The sequence below is a fragment of the Ascaphus truei genome, unplaced genomic scaffold, assembly GCF_040206685.1.
Source record: "Ascaphus truei isolate aAscTru1 unplaced genomic scaffold, aAscTru1.hap1 HAP1_SCAFFOLD_593, whole genome shotgun sequence".
Taxonomy (NCBI): domain Eukaryota; kingdom Metazoa; phylum Chordata; class Amphibia; order Anura; family Ascaphidae; genus Ascaphus; species Ascaphus truei.
The window spans coordinates 88,529-105,000 of NW_027456926.1; the positions used below are offsets into that span (position 1 = coordinate 88,529).

The 16,472-nt window shown below is 50.9% G+C and overlaps 1 protein-coding gene across 6 annotated transcripts in view; it reads right to left on the reverse strand.

Moving 5' to 3' along the window:
- Nucleotides 1–16,472, reverse strand: part of LOC142485410 (NXPE family member 3-like) — a 124,678-nt gene that overhangs the window by 83,641 nt on the left and 24,565 nt on the right. The window contains exon 1 of one of the 6 annotated variants that reach the window (XR_012798460.1): nucleotides 1,091–7,687. The exons of 3 other annotated variants lie outside the window; for them this stretch is intronic. Coding sequence is in view for 1 of the 3 variants with exons in the window: in XM_075584427.1 (XP_075440542.1) it covers nucleotides 1,091–1,150 (60 nt within the window). In the remaining 2 variants the exon portion in view is untranslated. Of the gene's footprint in view, nucleotides 1–1,090; nucleotides 7,688–8,646; nucleotides 9,184–16,472 lie in introns of those variants that run through there. 2 more of the 6 variants (XM_075584431.1, XM_075584427.1) reach the window with 2 other exon arrangements.

The following is a 16,472-nucleotide window of genomic DNA, read 5'->3' on the forward strand; positions in this document are numbered from 1 at the left end:
ACACCCCCCCACCCACCCACCCTTGCTCTTCACACCCCCCCACCCACCCAGCCTTACTCTTCACACCCACCCACCCTTCCTCTTCCCACACCACCACCCACCCACCCTTCATTTATGTTCCCACACCCCTACCCAACCACCCTTCCTCTTCACACCCCCCCACCCACCCACCCTTCCTCTTCACACACCCCCACCCACCCACCCTTCCTCTTCACACACCCCCACCCACCCACCCTTCCTCTTCACACACCCCCACCCACCCACCCTTCCTCTTCACACACCCCCACCCACCCTTCCTCTTCCCACATCCCCACCCACACACCATTCCTCTTCCCACACCCCCACCCACCCACCCTTCCTGTTCCCACACCCCCACCCACCCACCCTTCCTCTTCCCACACCCCCACCCACCCACCCTTCCTCTTCCCACACCCCCACCCACCCTTCCTCTTCCCACACCCCCACCCACCCACCCTTCCTCTTCCCACACCCCCACCCACCCTTCCTCTTCCCACACCCCCACCCACCCTTTCTCTTTGCACACCCCCACCCACACCCTTGCATTTCATAACAACAATCATTTATTACTATACCAATTATTATCACATGGACTCTTACATATGTTTATTACAAATGTATATACCAGTTTTTATTCTTCATCAACGACAATAAAATATTTTTACAAATTTTATATATTACTCTTTCTTTTCATTCTATTTCATTCATATACTTTTTATTACAAACAACATTATTTTTTATTTTATCCATTCACATTCCGGGCAACGCTGGGTCTATCAGCTAGTATATATATATATATATATATATATATATATATATATATATAAATATATATATATATACACATTACACACAAACAATATTATATATATATATATATATATACATATATATATATATATATATATATATTATAACAAAAAGGCAGGCATTGTATATACACACATATATATATATTCACACACCAACACCCACATACATATATATATATACATACATATATATATATATATATATATATACATATATATATATACACATCCACCCCTGCCCCCTTAGTTATTACACTTACCCCCGCCATAAACCCCGCACAGCACAGCAGGGCCCAGAACTGCCTCCCGCTCCAACTCATTACAACGCCGGGACCCCTATATATAACGCCAGCTCCGTATACATATATCCAGGGAGCCTACGGAAGGGCTTTCCGCTGTGCCTACCTGTGTCATTACACAACTATATATATATATATACAAATATATATATATATATATACAGTATATTGCAAGGATTGTAACTGCTAATGTCCCATATAAATCTCTCTAAATAAATAAATGTGTATATATATAATTGTGTGTATATATATATATAGATATTGTATGTACAGTATCTCCCTGTCTGTTGCTGACTCTCTACGTGTAATCCAAGTGTGCTGTACCTCTTTCTAAAACTTATAATGCTTCTCTCTGGGACACACCCCGGGTATCTCCGCCCCAAGCTGCTAACTTACAAATTTGCATGCGCAGAGAAAATGCCTTGTACCTAATACTGTATGTCTGTAGCATTTCTACACCCCAGGGACCCGCAGGGAACTCAGTTTCATTCTGCTTATTATACAGGACTGTATGTGTGTGTGTATATTATATATATATATATGTAGCCCTCTTACCCCCACCCTAAGTGAGATTGGGGTGTGTAGGTGTATCTGACTACTTCTCAGTGTGGTGCTATACCTGTCGGCTCACAGGAGGGCTGAGCTTCCGCCACGGGGAACCTGGGACATTTATACTAGGGGTACTTACTTCCAACGATGCAGCGCCTCCACCTGCGATGGCTCCCACCATAGGGGGAGTGGTTCCTCGCAGGACAATCACAATAATCGATACTCACACAGATATATATACTAACTAGGGACTTTACTGAACATGCAAGAAACAGAACACGGTAATATCATCATAACCACCTGTGTCCCTCTCTAGAGGAGACATCTACTGCGTCGCGCAGGACGCTTCCCAACACTAGGTGATCCCACCCAGTGTCCCGAGAATCCCCACCCAATGTCCCGCACTCTAATAGCGAACGTGGGTGACTGCGCAGTCACTAATTAATGTGTTAGGCCTGTTGGTGCACATATATATTGAATACCTTCCGAGCACTCCGATGCTCGGGCCTGCAACACTCTTCTAAAAGGGTCAGACGTGCGGTGCCTCCGTCTGATCCTATCCAGGTACTTCTCCAGGAACCCCAACGAGGGTCCCACCGCGTCACGGGAACACAACAGTCTCTCGGTAACACCACCGTCTCACGGGAACAGCAACCGCCGCTATCCCTATCTATCCCTAACGTGACGGGAACCCTAACCTAGGGCGTGTCCCTGATGAACCGCAACCTGGGGTGGCTTGGGGAAAACTCCTAGGGCCTGCGGGGTAATAACCTGCCCCACTCCCCTAACTCATCCCAGTCCTGACACTCACTGAACCACTAGCTCCTAACTCACTTATCCTAACGCGCCTGCAGCCGACACACAGCTCTCAGTCAGCCGGCAGACAGTAACACACGCTGCACACACACTGCACTCAGTACAGGCAGCGTCACATGCAACACTCAACACAGCAACCTGGAACCCTAACACTAGCACTAGCAGCTACGCACTGCAAACTTCAGAACGCGTACAGCAACTTGCTGCACACTAGCACTATGCCTTCTTGTCAGGCCTCACAGCACTGCCAGCCGTGATCCTGACGAGACAGCACACAGACACGCACTAAGGGCAGCGTCCCTATCTGGGCCGTCCCTCAACACTTACCCACTAACCTGGTGGGGAGTTGGGGCCTTACTTGGGATGTGGGGACCTTACTCGATGCAGGAGCTGCATATGCTCTCTGCACCCTTCCTTCCCTCACAGCTCCCCAGCTCCAACTGACAAACGTGCTGCAGCCCAAACAATGTATCCACTTTCCTTGCCTGGCCTTCCTAAGCCCTATTGGCTCCCTGGTGTCACATGGGGCATACAGAGGCTCATGGGACTCGTAGCCCCTGCTCAGAGTCTTCCCTGGTAGGCTAGGGGTTCGCGGGCTTTTGTTGCACTTCCCTGCACAGGCGTAGGCTATCTGGGGCTGCCTCACTATTCCCTGGCCTCTCCCTACACTCGCGCGACTTCTCCCTAACTCTCGCAGCCTCCCTGCGCATGCGCGAGCTATCTGGGGCTCTCCTGAGTCTGGGCCATCCCTGCGCATGCGCAAGCTAATGCGCAATGGCGGCGTCCTCAATGGCGGCGCCCTGCTCTGCAGCCGCCGGGACCTTAGAGACGCGATCGCGGCCTTAGCAACGGCCCGATCGCGTCCCCGACAACCGGCCGCAGGCAGGGGAAGCCGCGCTGCTCCCTGCTCCAGCCCCCACCCTTGGAAGCAGCCGTCGGGTCTTTCGGCACCCGCGATCGAGCTGCCCAAGGGGAGGGGGGTCTCAAGGAGCTGCGGGAGCTCCAGGCTACACTCTCCCCCTGGTGGAAAATCCAACGTCCTCGCTTGGAGAACGCCATACCCTGACATAAGGTTTATACAATTAAAATGCATGGCACAGAACATACAACATGTGTCGAATTTACCCTTCAGGTTACATTGCACTTCACACCAATTAACCGAAGCGTGCTGAGACCATTTGTGGGGAGCCCCTAATTGAACATGTGGGGGTACCTCACTTTTGCGTCCGTGAGCCTCCCCTAGAAAAATTTCTTGGAGAGCACACTCTAAAGCGACAGTTACTGGCTCTTTGCTACTTCCTCCCCCTGGTGGAAGGAGTAGCACAGTGTCTCTGAAGCAGACCCTTACCCGGTCATCCGCGGCAGGGATGCGGCAGACCAGGAGGCCAGGACCTTTTCCGCGGTCCACGACTTGGCGAATGGCACACTCCTTTCTGGGCTTAAAGGAGGCCAGTCTCCCTGGATCTCTCTTTACACAGTCCTTGTCCCTACGGACTTGCGAGGCTTCCACTGAAAAGCGAGCACTGGACAATGTCTCTGGTTCACCTGGCAGGGGGTAAAGAGTAGACACCCGACCACTGCGGTGATTCACGGTGGCCAACAGGTCCTCGGGGATGCTGTCAGTTCCCACCTCGGCTGTCTTGAGACCGGTCCCCGGTACTTCTGGGGCAGTCCACTTACGCGCTGAAAACTCGGGAGCGTTGGATCCCAGTCCTGGGACCACTTGTGTCGGAGCGCACGGGCTCATACTCCGTTCAGAAGCCGCAACTCTGGCCTTCTTCACGGCCAGCTCCATCGGAGATTGTGGGGAGTTAGGGAGTTCCTTACCACTCCACTGGCTTGGGATGGATTCTCCCAAGGAGGACACCTCCGCCAGGACGCGATGTAGCGGGGAGCCCTTCACCCGGGTGACCAGACTTAAGGAACCATCATGCTCCGCGGTCACCTGGAGGCTCACCCCCGACACCCCTGGGGCAGTCGACTCACCCTCATCGTCGTTTGGTACTGGTCCCCATTCTAGGACCGAATGTACCTCGGTAGTAGGTCGGACTGACCATTGTAGGGCGCACGGGCCCACAGCAGGGTCCGCAACATCGGGATACACCTCCTCCAGGGCCCACGGGCCCACAGCAGGCTCTGCATCCGCCAAAATAGGGTGTTCATTGCTGTCACTAAAGTGGTCCGCCGGCAGGCGCATCACCACAAGTGACTGGTCGCTGGATTCACTAGAAGAAGGTGGTATATACACCTTACCCTGTGAGTCCTCTGTATCAGCGCTGGGGTGGTTCGCCGGTAGGCGCATCGCCACCGATGGGACTTCAACCTCGTCCCGCTCAGGAACCGGATCTGAAATGTTCACTCGGGCACATGGGCCCTCCACAACCTGTTGTAGGTAGCGGGAATCCCGAAGTAATTTCTCCCTGAAGACAGACTTAACTTCAGCACAACTCAGAGTGATATAGAGGTCAGGCTCCTCCTCCCTAGAACAGTCTGTCTCATCCACGTTTGGTTGAAAGTCACAGTGCTTGCTCCCCCTGGTGGAATCTGAAGGAGGGGCACTTTCTACAAGGGAGTGGTTCTGGCTCTGTGCTGAGTCACTCACAGTGCAGGGGCGGGGTTCAGGTTTTCGCACCCAACCCGGACAATACTCTGCAACAATTTCTTGCACAGTCCTGGTGCTCTCCCGACTTGGCGGGAGCCGCCATCTTAGGTGTGCCTCACTGCTAGAGAGAGACTCCATTTTAATCACCGTCTCTGCAATTACGCTAGGGCTCTCTGTATAGATAGGGGGGTAGCCTTCTGGTTTTCCCGCCAATCCCGGACAGTTTTCTTCAACACAATTTAGTGCAGGCTTGCAGTCAGCAGCACGTGCGTTCTCCTGCTTTGGCGGGAGACGCCATTTTACTGGGTCTGCGTAGACTAGGGGGTACCCCTCAGACGGGCCCCCAGGCATACACAGGGCGGACGGTGCCTCTGCCAGGCATATATCCGCAGTGGGGGTTGCTACAAAAAGTATCGATTTCCATAGGGCCGTGGGATCGTGTTCTTCCTCTAAGAAACATGCGTGCGGCCACCCAGCAATTTTACGCATATAGTACTGAACCTCAACCGCGGGTGTATTTGCGGGAAGGCCTCCTACTGCCACTACCTGGCCAGGCTCCATATACTGCCTCAAAGCCCAGGCAAGGACCTCGTGTCCGGACTTCACAAACATGGCGACAAAAAAAATTGAGACTTGGACAATTTGGGAAAAAAATGGAACAGGGCACCCCAGGTCTGTCTCTCAGCAGCGCCTCCAAATGTAGCCCTCTTACCCCCACCCTAAGTGAGATTGGGGTGTGTAGGTGTATCTGACTACTTCTCAGTGTGGTGCTATACCTGTCGGCTCACAGGAGGGCTGAGCTTCCGCCACGGGGAACCTGGGACATTTATACTAGGGGTACTTACTTCCAACGATGCAGCGCCTCCACCTGCGATGGCTCCCACCATAGGGGGAGTGGTTCCTCGCAGGACAATCACAATAATCGATACTCACACAGATATATATACTAACTAGGGACTTTACTGAACATGCAAGAAACAGAACACGGTAATATCATCATAACCACCTGTGTCCCTCTCTAGAGGAGACATCTACTGCGTCGCGCAGGACGCTTCCCAACACTAGGTGATCCCACCCAGTGTCCCGAGAATCCCCACCCAATGTCCCGCACTCTAATAGCGAACGTGGGTGACTGCGCAGTCACTAATTAATGTGTTAGGCCTGTTGGTGCACATATATATTGAATACCTTCCGAGCACTCCGATGCTCGGGCCTGCAACACTCTTCTAAAAGGGTCAGACGTGCGGTGCCTCCGTCTGATCCTATCCAGGTACTTCTCCAGGAACCCCAACGAGGGTCCCACCGCGTCACGGGAACACAACAGTCTCTCGGTAACACACCGTCTCACGGGAACAGCAACCGCCGCTATCCCTATCTATCCCTAACGTGACGGGAACCCTAACCTAGGGCCTGTCCCTGATGAACCGCAACCTGGGGTGGCTTGGGGAAAACTCCTAGGGCCTGCGGGGTAATAACCTGCCCCACTCCCCTAACTCATCCCAGTCCTGACACTCACTGAACCACTAGCTCCTAACTCACTTATCCTAACGCGCCTGCAGCCGACACACAGCTCTCAGTCAGCCGGCAGACAGTAACACACGCTGCACACACACTGCACTCAGTACAGGCAGCGTCACATGCAACACTCAACACAGCAACCTGGAACCCTAACACTAACACTAACAGCTACGCACTGCAAACTTCAGAACGCGTACAGCAACTTGCTGCACACTAGCACTATGCCTTCTTGTCAGGCCTCACAGCACTGCCAGCCGTGATCCTGACGAGACAGCACACAGACACGCACTAAGGGCAGCGTCCCTATCTGGGCCGTCCCTCAACACTTACCCACTAACCTGGTGGGGAGTTGGGGCCTTACTTGGGATGTGGGGACCTTACTCGATGCAGGAGCTGCACATGCTCTCTGCACCCTTCCTTCCCTCACAGCTCCCCAGCTCCAACTGACAAACGTGCTGCAGCCCAAACAATGTATCCACTTTCCTTGCCTGGCCTTCCTAAGCCCTATTGGCTCCCTGGTGTCACATGGGGCATACAGAGGCTCATGGGACTCGTAGCCCCTGCTCAGAGTCTTCCCTGGTAGGCTAGGGGTTCGCGGGCTTTTGTTGCACTTTCCTGCACAGGCGCAGGCTATCTGGGGCTGCCTCACTATTCCCTGGCCTCTCCCTACACTGGCGCGACTTCTCCCTAACTCTCGCAGCCTCCCTGCGCATGCGCGAGCTATCTGGGGCTCTCCTGAGTCTGGGCCATCCCTGCGCATGCGCAAGCTAATGCGCAATGGCGGCGTCCTCAATGGCGGCGCCCTGCTCTGCAGCCGCCGGGACCTTAGAGACGCGATCGCGGCCTTAGCAACGGCCCGATCGCGTCCCCGACAACCGGCCGCAGGCAGGGGAAGCCGCGCTGCTCCCTGCTCCAGCCCCCACCCTTGGAAGCAGCCGTCGGGTCTTTCGGCACCCGCGATCGAGCTGCCCAAGGGGAGGGGGGTCTCAAGGAGCTGCGGGAGCTCCAGGCTACATATATATATATATATATATATATACTAAGAGAAAGAACGGCGTCCACTAGACAAAATCTAGGTGACTAAATACCGACTGCAAATGAATACTTCATAGTAAGTCAGTGGTGCTACAAGGGCAAAAATTATATAGTAGGAGAGAAAGGAAGAGCCCAAAATAATAGCACTCTAGTGTACCCAATTGAATATACACATACAACATTTATTTATTTACCTATCACAGAACAAAAAAAATATATTAAAAGAAAGCATGGAATAATTAAAATCAGGCATAGATCCCCTGTACGTAAAGCATAGCAATAATCCTCTAACATGCAAGTCTAAATGGGCATAGTATCTCAGGTGAAAGAGTGTGTGCCCTTGAGTGTATCAAACAAGGGGAGGCTTGGTACTGCAGATAAGGGCTAAAATATGGGGGAAATGGCTCTGACCAAGTAAACAAATCAGAACGCCCAACACACTATTCCCGGGAATCATAAACCATAGTCCCTAGAAGGTAAAGCACGAATGTGCAGAGATAAGAGCAATGGGTGAGAAACTTGGAAAGGCGCACTCCAAAAAACTGTATACCCTCAAATCACACGTCACCTCAGCGTCAAGCTACGTAGTGTCATAGAGAAAGCGTGGAGCAAATGCTCAAAACATAATTACGTGTCCCTAGGGGAGGGGGACAAACCAGGGGATCCTGCCTACAGCACCCACTCCTACGCGTTTCGGCAGGATGCCTTCAGCTGGGAGCGGTGGGGTAGGCAGGATAACTTACACGCTTAAAAAGGATTCTAATCGCGCCGAAAAGCGTCATTAACAGGTGCAGACAATAGACTTATGTAACGGATTTTCTGACCTGGCCTGACCCACCCAATCTCACATTGGCCCCTGTGGGCTAACCAGTCCCCATTACATGGTAGTGTCTGGTGGTGCACCTGTTGGCGACAGGACTCGTGAGTCTCCCGCATGATGTTGTGTGGGGATTGCCCAACCCAGACAGGCAGCTGAGGTAGTGTGCATGAGTCCTACCTATATCCAGTGCAGCGCCTCCACCTCCTCAGGATCTCTGCGTCCGCGGGAAGATGTGACTGATGAGGAACTCCTCTGTGGTGCCCTCCTCCTGTGCAAGAACTTCACGCCCACACAGCAAGGATTTGTTGAACTTGTGCATCTTTGTTGTACTTTCGGTATGGGCTAGCTGCCCCTCGCAGTGATTGACTCAGCCGCACATCTCGGCGCAAAGGTACACCCTCCCAATGGAGTGGGATCCCCTCTCCCCTCAGGGAGATCACCCCTGTGCCAGGTCCCTGGACACAGTATGGCGTTGATAGCTTGATGCTGATTGATACAGAATGGGGCCACTAGTTACAGCACTAGCGCCCTCTCTCCCCAGGTCTCAATGCAGACCTGCTCCTTACTCCAACAACACTAACTTTGGGCAGTGCTGTGCCTTATATCTCTCAGGGGGCGGGCACATCTCTGATGTCACTAACGGTGGACTCAGAGCATGTGGCCACTCCCATCCACACATAGGGCACCTCGCCAGGGTGTGAGGGCAAACCTCCATGATTACTGCTGGCATCCCTGTAACTTACCAGGCCTTACTGCCAGCAGGAGAGGAAACTGCAGTCCATTTTACAGCATGGCTACACTTACAATTACCTAAAGTGTTCCCGTGGTGGTATGTACAGATGCGATTGGTTGCGTTTTTGCGTGATGACGTCATAAGTAGACGCCAGAGGTAACGGAGCGTCGCTAGGCTTAATTTCCTCTCGAAATGGCAAAGGAATAATACATATAGTCTACCACGCATGCGTGGCCGCACGGGTAGAAAATCACAATGCCAGGCCACCCTGCGCTTCATAGTAGACCAATACGGAGTGATATATAGATATATATATTGCTCTGTGTGTTATAGATATATATTTCTCGGAGTGATATATAGCTATATATTGCTCTGTGTGTTATAGATATATATTTCTCGGAGTGATATATAGATATATATTGCTCTGTGTGTTATAGATATATATTTCTCGGAGTGATATATAGATATATATTGCTCTGTGGGTTGTAGATATATATTTCTCGGAGTGATATATAGCTATATATTGCTCTGTGTGTTGTAGATATATATTTCTCGGAGTGATATATAGCTATATATTGCTCTGTGTGTTATAGATATATATTTCTCGGAGTGATATATAGATATATATTGCTCTGTGTGTTATAGATATATATTTCTCGGAGTGATATATAGCTATATATTGCTCTGTGTGTTATAGATATTGTGAAGATTGAGATAATGTGAGTGGCTATCATCACCTCCATTTTGGCCTAAACCACCATTTTCTGAGTGTTTGTTTGTATGTATGCCAATTTGTTTCATTCGTGAATGAATGAATGAACTGTGAATGTTTGATTCTGCAGAGTATCGCTTCTGGATGTAACCCACCCATGTGTAATTTCTACGAGTCATGTAATAATTAGAAATAGCATTCGTAAGCAATTTCTCATGTCTTAAAGATATTCCTGCTGACCATAGTGTAGTTGTTATCTACAGTACACATACAGGGCTGACCAGAGTAACTCCCTTATGTCACAGGGTTAAGAGGCCCACATTATGGTAAATTATCGATAAGAATATAGCAATGTAAAGCATATACAGGCATCAGCAAATATATTTTTGTAAGTCATCATATATCATTTATCTCTAAGCCAGCCCCCTTAAGGGGTGTATTACTCATTTTGAAATGTATAAAAATGTGATACTAAGCAATATGTTTTCAGAGGCTTGAGTTCTTTCTGAATTCTTGTCTCCCAAATTGTGCCTTGGTACAGATAGACTCATGTGTTACTTTGTTTTGAACCCTTGTCTTATTGATCTTATTTCTAGGCTTTGACAATATATATTTCTCGGAGTGATATATAGCTATATATTGCTCTGTGTATTATAGATATATATTTCTCGGAGTGATATATAGCTATATATTGCTCTGTGTGTTATAGATATATATATTTCTCGGAGTGATATATAGCTATATATTGCTCTGTGTGTTATAGATATATATTTCTCGGAGTGATATATAGCTATATATTGCTCTGTGTGTTATAGATATATATTTCTCGGAGTGATATATAGCTATATATTGCTCTGTGTGTTATAGATATATGTTTCTCGGAGTGATATATAGCTATATATTGCTCTGTGTGTTATAGATATATATTTCTCGGAGTGATATATAGCTATATATTGCTCTGTGTGTTATAGATATATATTTCTCGGAGTGATATATAGCTATATATTGCTCTGTGTGTTATAGATATATATTTCTCGGAGTGATATATAGCTATATATTGCTCTGTGTGTTATAGATATATATTGCTCGGAGTGATATATAGCTATATATTGCTCTGTGTTATAGATATATATTTCTCGGAGTGATATATAGATATATATCTCGCTCTGCGTGTCCAGTCATAAGCACCGCAGGGGGCGGAGCTGACGAAACACACAGCAGCGTGCAATCCCCGGTGTTAACCCTTAGCACGCTGGTTCTGCGCAGAGGCGGAGCAGCTCTGGGGGAACCCCTTTCAGCCGTCCGCCTTTGGGGCGACGCCGATGTAGCGCTCGGCGCGGGTGAGAAAAACGTGTTCTTAAGTGCAACGCAGGACTGAAGCTATGGGACACGTGTCCGCTATCACAGCTGCTGCCAACTTGGCGTTCTTCCTGCCATTCTCTGGAGACGGGCGAGTCACTGCTACTGGCTCCTGCAAGGGGAGAGGCCCTGAGGGGAGCGGGTGCCTCTCAGAGATAAAAAAAAGTGCAGAGCTGCGTACACTGTCCAGTCACTGTGTAACTAGTGACACCTGCTGATCCCAATGGATCTGCTGACCACCAGCACACCAGAATAATGCAGATCCATTTCGCCGACGTGGGCTGGGGACCGCGTTACCAGGCGCAGACTGGTTTTGGCTGGGACTGTTCTCAGGGTGTGGGGATAGTGTAATCTCACTGTAGCTATAGGTGTCGGTCTGCTATGTAAGTGTATACGTATGGGTGTAAGAAGGCTGGTGTGCGCGCATGCACTGCTGCACATATTCTGTGACGTATCCGGTTATTTCAGCGTGTTATAGTGATATATCACTGTGTATCATATGTGTATGTATATCCAATAAAGAATATCACTTGTGGGCACATTCACATGTCTCAGACAGGTCTGCACCCCCTGCCTTTCACCCATTATCCCACAGCATACAGTGCTCCCACTGCAGCAAGGGATTCTGGGAAATGACACGCAAATGAGCACACAATGTGTCACCTTTTGCCTGGAATACCCATTCACATGGAGCCCATTTAAGATGATGCATCGCCGTTCACACAGCTTTTAAGCACAGCATGGGACTAGCAAAGCAAGTCAAACCACTCACAGACATATTTCAACCTTAATGGGTATCAGCAGTGTGAGGTTGGTGTATACTGGCTTTGCAATATTTCTAGGCTGGGTAGGTTTACCATACATTTTAAGTTATGGTGGGTGAAAATATATATATATATTGAAACGAAAAAGAAAATAAACCCTAGAAAAAGCACTCTGGTTATATTAGAAAAATAACAACACTTATTGATAAACATCACAAGAAAAAAACACTCAAAAATATATAAAAAAATAATGCGAGCCCACAAGGTCACGTCAAATAAGACTGGAGCCTAAATAGTGTATGGTCTGATAAGCTGACCACGGTCCTGCCACGGACCTACAAACCTACAAAAATACCACACGAGTAACAGGTAGGGTGGCCAGACGGCTACTCCGAAAATACTGGACTCAGTGGTGAAAGGGGCGTCGGGTCACTGTGTCCAGCGAGGAAAATACACGGGACACAGACATGTCCAGCGTTACAGCACCTCTCATTTTATTACCGGACAGAGTGTCCAAATACAGGACAGTCCGGTTCGACACCGGACACCTGGCAACCCCTAGTAACAGGGTGTGGAGGCAAACGGTCAGCCTCACACCACTGAGAGCGTCCGGCCGGCTGGCCTACGTACTGTAACAGAATCCTGCAGGGACCCGCGCACTCCCCGTGTGTGACAGAACGCAGATTCACTGCCAAATGTAACAGGCAAATGACCGGGGGATAATAAGCTGACGTGAGATGGAATACATATGTTGAAAATGAATAGCACTAAACAGGCAGAAACTCTCATTACGGTCCCAAAATAAGCACTATAAATAAGATGTAAATGCAGCTGAACCCCGCTATAGCGCGATCCGTTACAACGCGGATCCGCTTATAGCGCCATGCAGGCGTGGCTCCCATTTTTTTTCGTATTTAGGAATACTTTACAACACGATTGTTGGCGTCTTAAATACTTTATTGTACAACGCATACAATTGTACGTTATCTCTAACGCGATCCGCTTATAGCGCCATGTGATTCTTTGGACCCCCAAGCACAGCGTTATAAGGGGGTTGAGCTGTACTCAGCCTTGGCCAAGCGCTTAGCGTAAAGGTTGGTGAGTCCTGTAGAGCTATCCGGATGGTATGTACTGCACTTACCCACCATCAAGGCCAGGCACTGCCATCTACTGCACCTACCCACCATCAAGGCCAGGCACTGCCATCTACTGCACCCACGCACCCACCATCAAGGCCAGGCACTGCCATCTACTGCATCTACCCACCATCAAGGCCAGGCACTGCCATCTACTGCACCCACCCACCATCCAGGCCAGGCACTGCCATCTACTGCATCTACCCACCATCAAGGCCAGGCACTGCCATCTACTGCACCCACCCACCCACCATCAAGGCCAGGCACTGCCATCTACTGCACCTACCCACCTCTGGGTAGAGGGGTAAATACTGTAGTAGACGGAAACAAGACAAGTAAACCCAGTTATGGGCACTCAATCTCCCTAAGGGGTGTACGGAACATCATAAAAATACACATTTTATTAACGTAATCATTTAAAATATAAGGTAGTAAAATAAAGCAGCGACCCATTCGCAAGTCCTAACACTACCAGATAAAATACTAATATATCTCTATTAGGATTAAAATTATCATTTACCTCTATTAGGAGGGAGAAAGACCACAGTGAGTCTATATCCAGCAGAATGAAAAGGACCTGCTAACTTGGGAAGTGGGGAGGAGCGGGCTTAAAACCCTGGGAAGGAGGAGGCTCTAACTTCCAACAGCTGAGGCAGCTGAGAATGGGTTAATAAACAATACACAGAACCCCAGCAAGCTCTTTTTGGGAACCCCTGAGCCCCCACAATATATATATGTATATAAGTGTCAAAAAGTGCTATTGAGCATGGCATATGTATACAACAAGCGACAGGGAAGCCCAATGCTACATCCAATATGACAAAAATACACAGTAAAATACTTAAATATTCTCTTGAAAAGGGGTCAATTAGTTTAACCCTTTGGCCAAAGCATTGTAATCCTGTGAGCCACGACAAGGCAGACACCCGTTCACAGGTCCTAACACTACCAGATAAAATACTGATATACCTCTATTAGGATTAAAGGATTAGGCTTTCGGAAAAGGATCTGTATGTAATTTTTGCCCGTCTTAGCTAATTAGTACATCTAAATATGATATCTGAGTTCTACTCCAGTTGTTGGTAAACGTAACCGGTGTGGGAAGTTGTTCTACATATGTGAAGAACTCGACTAATTCAGCGTCCCTCCCCTCCCAAATGAAAAATATGTCATCTATATAACGACAGTAAAAGAGCATTTTTCCACAGATAGAAATTCAACACTGCGTGATTCCAGACTCCACCCAGCTTCACTTAAAAATGTTTTACCTTTCATCTCAAAATGTCAGAGCAAGCAGGATTGTTAATAGACCTGTACAACTGGAGAATACTCAGAGAGAAATTAAGACGAGGTTTCTTAGCTCGCGGGCATAAAACGCCCCAGCGTAGAAAAAGCCTTAAGCAAGTTACAGCAAATTGATTACCAACGAGCCGAGCCTGAAAAAAAAAATGACATTTGTGAGCAAATACACAACGTCAAGTAGCTTTATTTAAAAAAAAAAAAAAAAAAATCATTCAAAAGCATTGGAGGGTCCCACAAGCAGATATATCACTAAGTTCTATCTGTAACCAGTTTCCTGGGTTTGCCTACCAAAGAGGTGAAAACCTTCAGGACATTCTTAGGCCTTGCCCCCGCTGCATGCTGCAGCGTCCGCTGTGGCGGACACTGCGCTCACCAGAGCCCTCCCCGCAACGGCGCCGGGCCCGCTGCGAGGGGGGGGCCGCAGCGCTCGCGCGAGAGCTACTCCTGCTCTCAATAGAATTGAGAGCAGGAACTCGCGTCGAGCGGCTAGGCACGCCCCCCGGCGGCTCAGCCAATGAGGGCGAACCTGCCAGGTGACGTCATGGCCGCGCCCCCGTCACTCCTCCGGCACGCCCCCCCCCCCCCCGGTCTCTGCTCCTGCAGTGAGCTGCAGACCGGGGAATCGCCGGAACGCGCAGCCGAAAGCGCGGGCGCGCATTAGAGCGCCGTGACCGGGGCCTTAGCCTTATTCAGGCAGATAAGAAGGAACATTATGTTGCACCTCATTTTCTTAGTGGCCCTAGACCAGGGTGTTTCAAGTGTTTTAACTGCTCAATATGCAATAGTCTTATGACAGGTAATGACATTTGGTCACCCAAAGGAGAGGGGGGCCAAATTCAAGATAAACAACAGGGTCACCTGCACCGCCACACACGTCGTATCCATCGTAAAATGCCCGCGTGGTCTCATGTGTGGCGGCCTAAACGAACGGGGTGTTAGGGACTCGGTTTGTTGAACATAAGAGCAGGATAACTAATAAGCCAGAGGACGCTGTATTGATCACCCACTGTGCAGAATTTAAGCACACTGTCTCATCCCCTTAGACCCAGGGATGGGCAACCCTGTCGCCATTCGCCATTGGCAGTCAAACTGTGGCGAATTGTGTAACTTAGTTTTTTTCCCAAGCGCGAGTCCCCCCTCCCCTGGCAAGCGCCAGCACTCCCCCGGCATGCGCGAGCACCCCCCCGGCATGCGCGAGCACTCCCCCGGCATGCGCGAGCACCCCCCCCCCCCCCGGCATGCGCGAGCACTCCCCCGGCATGCGCGAGCACCCCCCCGGGATGCGCGAGCACTCCCCCGGCATGCGCGAGCACCCCCCCCCCCCGGCATGCGCGAGCACCCCCCCCGGCATGCGCGAGCACTCCCCCCGGCATGCGCGAGCACCCCCCCCGGCATGCGCGAGCACTCCCCCGGCATGCGCGAGCACCCCCCCCCCCCGGCATGCGCGAGCACTCCCCCGGCATGCGCGAGCACTCCCCCCGGCATGCGCGAGCACTCCCCCGGCATGCGCGAGCACCCCCCCGGCATGCGCGAGCACCCCCCCCCCCCCCCGGCATGCGCGAGCACCCCCCCCCCGGCATGCGCGAGCACTCCCCCGGCATGCGCGAGCACCCCCCGGCATGCGCGAGCACCCCCCCCGGCATGCGCGAGCACCCCCCCCGGCATGCGCGAGCACCCCCCCCGGCATGCGCGAGCACCCCCCCCGGCATGTGCGAGCACCCCCCCCCCCCCGGCATGCGCGAGCACTCCTCCGGCATGCGCGAGCACCCCCCCCCCCCCCGGCATGCGCGAGCACCCCCCCGGCATGCGCGAGCACCCCCCCGGCATGCGCGAGCACCCCCCCGGCATGCGCGAGCACCCCCCCCCCCCGGCATGCGCGAGCACCCCCCCGGCATGCGCGAGCACCCCCCCCGGCATGCGCGAGCACCCCCCCCGGCATGCGCGAGCACCCCCCCGGCATGCGCGAGCACTCCCCCGGCATGCGCGAGCACGCCGCA